This window comes from Orycteropus afer, unplaced genomic scaffold, assembly GCF_000298275.1.
Source record: "Orycteropus afer afer isolate SDZICR_OR568_19922 unplaced genomic scaffold, OryAfe1.0 scaffold00031, whole genome shotgun sequence".
NCBI classification, from domain to species: Eukaryota; Metazoa; Chordata; class Mammalia; order Tubulidentata; family Orycteropodidae; genus Orycteropus; species Orycteropus afer.
In genome coordinates, this window is record NW_006921618.1 from 4,862,255 (window position 1) to 4,866,770 (window position 4,516).

Below are 4,516 nucleotides of genomic sequence, written 5' to 3' on the forward strand. Positions count from 1 at the left end.
AACACATCTTGATTGCATGTTTGGTCAATTTCAGACTGCAGAAGTTGATAAAAATCTTTAATTTCCTCATGTTTGGCTTTGGTGGTTGGTGTGTAAATATGAATAATACTAGTATTAACTGGTCTTCCTTATAGGCATATGGATATTATCCTATCACTGACAACACTGTACTTGAGGGCAGATCTTGAAACATTCTTTGGGACAACAAATGCCACACTATTCCTCTTCAATCTGTCATTCCTGGCATAGTAGATTATATGATTGTCTGATTCAAGATGGCAAAAACCAGTCCATTTCATCTCACTAATGCCTAGGATATCGGTCTTTATGTGTTCATTTTTGACAACTTCCAATTTTTGCTAGATTCATACTTCATACTTTCCATGTTCCAGTTGTTAATGACTTTTGCAGCTGTTTCTTCCCATTTGGAGTCATGCCACATTAGCAAATGGAGGTCCCGAATTGTTTCATAGGGTTTTCTTGGCTGTAATCTTTATGGAAATAGAACAGGCCTTTCTTCTGTATTGCCCTGGGTGGTTTGGAACCTCCAACCTTTGATCAAATCACTGCCATTGAATAGACTGTGGCTCATAGCAACCCCTCCTTGGGTTTCTGAGGTGGTATCTCTATGGAAGTAGATTGCCCAACCTTCCTGGTAGTTGACTGCCAACTGTTTGTGCCACCTAGAGACCTTAATTCTCATATTGATTCCCTATTTTCATCTAGACTCTGCATAAGAGGAAACAGATTCCTCATGTTAGGTCATGTGACTTGTCTGTGCTGTAACTGGAACTTGAACTCAGAGCCCCATGGTTCCTAACCCTTATTCTGCTACCTCACATGAGCCACTGAGTTTCACATAGAAGGGACTGTTTCAGAGATGTGGGTTATAGAATGGAGTGTGGATTGTCCCATTGGCCCCAATCCCATTGCTGGAAACACAGCTAAGCACATATGAATGACAGTTTCTGGATCTTTATGTGGCAAAGCCCACCATCTATCTTTCGTAGGTTGGTTTTCCTAGAAGCAAAACCTGAGATAAGGTTAAATAAGGGATTTACTAAGGGGTTGCTCTCGGGAGAAACCTGCAAGGGGGTGATGAAGACAGGCTAGGGAAGGAGGTGAAGCTAAGTAATGAGGTGCTTGCAGAAACCACCTGGACCATGCCCTGTACCACACACACAGCCCTCACAGGGGCAGAGGCCTAGGCAGTTACACACCCCTTCAATCAGTCATTGTCTACAGGGGTCCCCTGGTGGGGTATGGGTTGGCAAGGTAGCTCCAGCTGACAAGGACCTCCTTAGGAAAAGAAGGCAGATATGAATCCTTAGTACCCAGACCCTGGCTTAGGTAGGGGATATGCACTGGCCCAGGAGGGGACCTGGGTAGACACCAACACTATCTGCTACAACCTCTTTCCATCCATTGCCTTGCTGGTCCCCAAGGCAAGGAAGACCCACCTGCCCTGTGGGTTCTTGTCCTAGGCTAATTTCCAATTCATAAGCAATAATCCCTATTATGTAGGGAGAAGGTGAGGGAACATAGATGAGACAGACATGGCCTCCTGCACAGAGCCCAGTCTAGTAGAGGTGAGCAGAGAAGTCTGGCCTACAAGGATCATTCCAGGAAAAGCTCGGTGAGCAGCTATGAGAGCTCAGGGGAGGGAGAGAGACTAGAGCTGGGGAGCATGAAACAGCCAGAGGAGATTTAGCTCTTTGACCCTGATGAGCAGGGAGAGAGTTTGCCTTTGTGGACCTAGCCGGTGATTGTAGCATTTCTAGCAGGAGGCCCAGCCTGAGGAAACGTCTGTAGAGCTTGAGGCCATGAACTTGTGGACCTCAGTGTCTGGACCAAGAACAGGCCTCCTGGGCCAGGCCTTCACTTGAGAACTATATGGAGTCCTTTCTGTGCTGGGCATTGCTCTGAGTACCATGGGTGAAAGCTAGTGCAGGACAGGCATGGGCCTGACACAATAGTCTCCAAACACAGGAAGAGAGGAGGACACAAGGCCATCATGCAGTGACCCAGAGCCTGATCCTGAAGATGGTGGAAGATTTTAGGAGGAAGAGTAACAAGAACAGAAAGACCAAAATCACCCTTTTGAGAGCTCATTCAGGCTGCAGCTCGGAGGTGTGCTAGAGAGGGGCGAGACTGGGGTCAAGGGGCCTGTGGGTGTCAGTGAGTGAGGGAGTAGCAGACACACACACCCCATTCAAACACCATCCCTGGGGCTCCTGCTGAGCTTTTGGCTTTGGCTCTTTCTGAGATGATGATCTACTCTCGGGGCAGACAACTGCTGCTCGGTTAGCAGGACTCACAAGGTCAAAAAGACCTGGTGGGGACAGAAGTCCAGGTTCCCCTCAAGGAGCAATTTTTTTAAAAAATTAACAATTATTCTTTAATACCATTATATCATTATACATTTAATCGGTGTTCAAATTTCTGCTTGCCTAATAAATGTCAAAATCTTTTATTTTTATAATTTGTTTAAGATTCAACTAAGGTATACATTGTGTGATTGGCTAATCTGTTTTTATTATTATTGTTATTGTGGTAAATATATTGGTAACAAAACATCTGTCATTTTGACAATCTTCACATGCAAAATTTAGTGACATGAGTTATGAACATTTTAAAGGAGCCAGGCTGGTTTGAGAGAGTTAAGTACTTGGTGGGGGCATCAGCAATCCTGTGGGTTCCAGAACCCAAGATGGCAGAGGGACAGGTGTGGGGAACAGGGAGGATGGTGCAGAAGGACTTCTCCTAGCACTCTGGGGTCTGACCCTTACAGTGGGGCCGCCAGTAGTAACGCAGGCTCTTCTGATAGGTGTTCAGGTTACGCTTCAGGCACAAGGCCACCTCCTTGTCACAAGCACACAGCTGCTGTTCACACCAGCTCCCCTTGTCCGCTGTGGGAAGGAGGGAGGGAAGGAGTTCAGTGTCTATTCCTTCCTGGGGTAAAGCCAAGTGTAGGTCTAGGGGCCTCTGAAGGCAGTGTAGCCTTCCTTAGCATCGGCAGCAGATGGGCCTGGGCATCCACCCCTTCAGTCCTAGCTGTGTGACCTTGGACATGAGCCATGACCTTCCTGGATGTCATTGCTCCTTTATTTACTTATTCATCCATTCAATAAGAAATTATTGAACACCTGCCACATGACAGACTCTGTGGGGGAGATGGGTGACCAGAATGGATGTGGTTCATGCCCTAGTGAGGGCCTTAGTCCAGTAGAGGAGGCAGGTATTAGAGAAACACAGAAACAACTATTCCAAACTGCAGCAATTGGAAAGAAGGTACCGTGCAGAGTTCCAAGATCCATGCCAGGGCAATCTATTCAGCTTGCACTGTATGGCAGGCATCCTAGGAGGCTCATTATGTCTGCTTTTGTTTTAGCTCTTGCAATAGCTTTAGGGGGTAGAATACTGTTACTATCTTGAGTTTGTAGATGAGGAAACTGAGGTTTAGAGAGGTTAAGTAATGTTCAAGGTCACAGAGCTAGTTGGCGATGGGTCTAGGATCCAAGTAGATCTATTTCACACCTAGGCTGCATCTGATGACATTGACTGGACTTGGTAGACATAAACAAGCATTGTTTCCACCCAGGTCTTGAAGGGGTCAAAGCCCCTGGAGGACCTCTCCACATCCCCTCCACGGCCCAGCTGCTGCCACTGGGCACGTGAGAAAGACAAGCATGAGTGGCAGAATTCTCTTCCTCAGACTACAGATTCAGCCCCAAGGCCTGGCACTCACAGCACTGGATTGTCCCTTGGGAGAAGCTGTATTTGTAGTTGTCTGTGTTTAAACGGCATTTGTTGCTCTTCAAGTGAGTGTAACAGCAGTCATGAGTCTTGCAGCACCTGGCAGGAGAGGACAGGAGGAAGGAGGGGGCAGGGAGCACACTTGTGCAGGTCCTTGGCCTATTAGGGTCTCTGACTGCCCCTACCCAGGGGAGAAACCAGATGCCCACCTTGGGAAACTCAAGGCCCCCAGGGTTCTAATTTTCTTTATGTTTATAATAGCTATCAGTTTGTCATACTGTGGTGATTTGCATGTTGCTATGAGGCTGGGGGATATGCCACCAGTGTTTCAAATACTTGCAGGGTCATCTGTGGTGGACAAGTTTCAGTGGAGCTTCCAGAATAAAACAGACTGGGAAGAAGGATGGGGCCATCCACTTCTGAAGAGATTGGCCAGTGAAAACCTTATGAAAATCAGTGAAACACTGTCTGATATATTCCTGGAAAACTTTATGAATAGCCCTGAAACATTGTCTGATACAGTGCTGGAATATGAGCCCCTCAGGTCGGGAGGCACTCAAAATATTACTAGGGAAGAGCTGCCTCCTCAAATAGAGTTGACCTGAATGATGTGGATGAAGTAAAGCTTTCAGGACCTCCATTTGCTGATGTGGCATGGCTCAAAATGGGAAGAAATAGTTGCAAACCTCCATTAATAAATGGAAAGTGGAATGTATGAAGTGTGAATGCAAGAAAATTGGAAGTTGTCAAAAATGAAATG

At 46.5% G+C, this 4,516-nt stretch overlaps 1 protein-coding gene across 1 annotated transcript in view; it reads right to left on the reverse strand.

Annotated features, from left to right (window-relative positions):
- Positions 1-2,763: 2,763 nt before the first annotated feature.
- The window catches only part of PLA2G2D (phospholipase A2 group IID), a 10,839-nt gene continuing 9,086 nt past the window's right edge, over positions 2,764-4,516 (reverse strand). The window contains exons 3-4 of the mRNA XM_007935862.2: positions 3,749-3,855; positions 2,764-2,909 (exon numbers count right to left, since the gene is read on the reverse strand). Coding sequence (XP_007934053.1) covers positions 2,764-2,909; positions 3,749-3,855 — 253 coding nt within the window. The remainder of the gene's footprint in view (positions 2,910-3,748; positions 3,856-4,516) is intronic.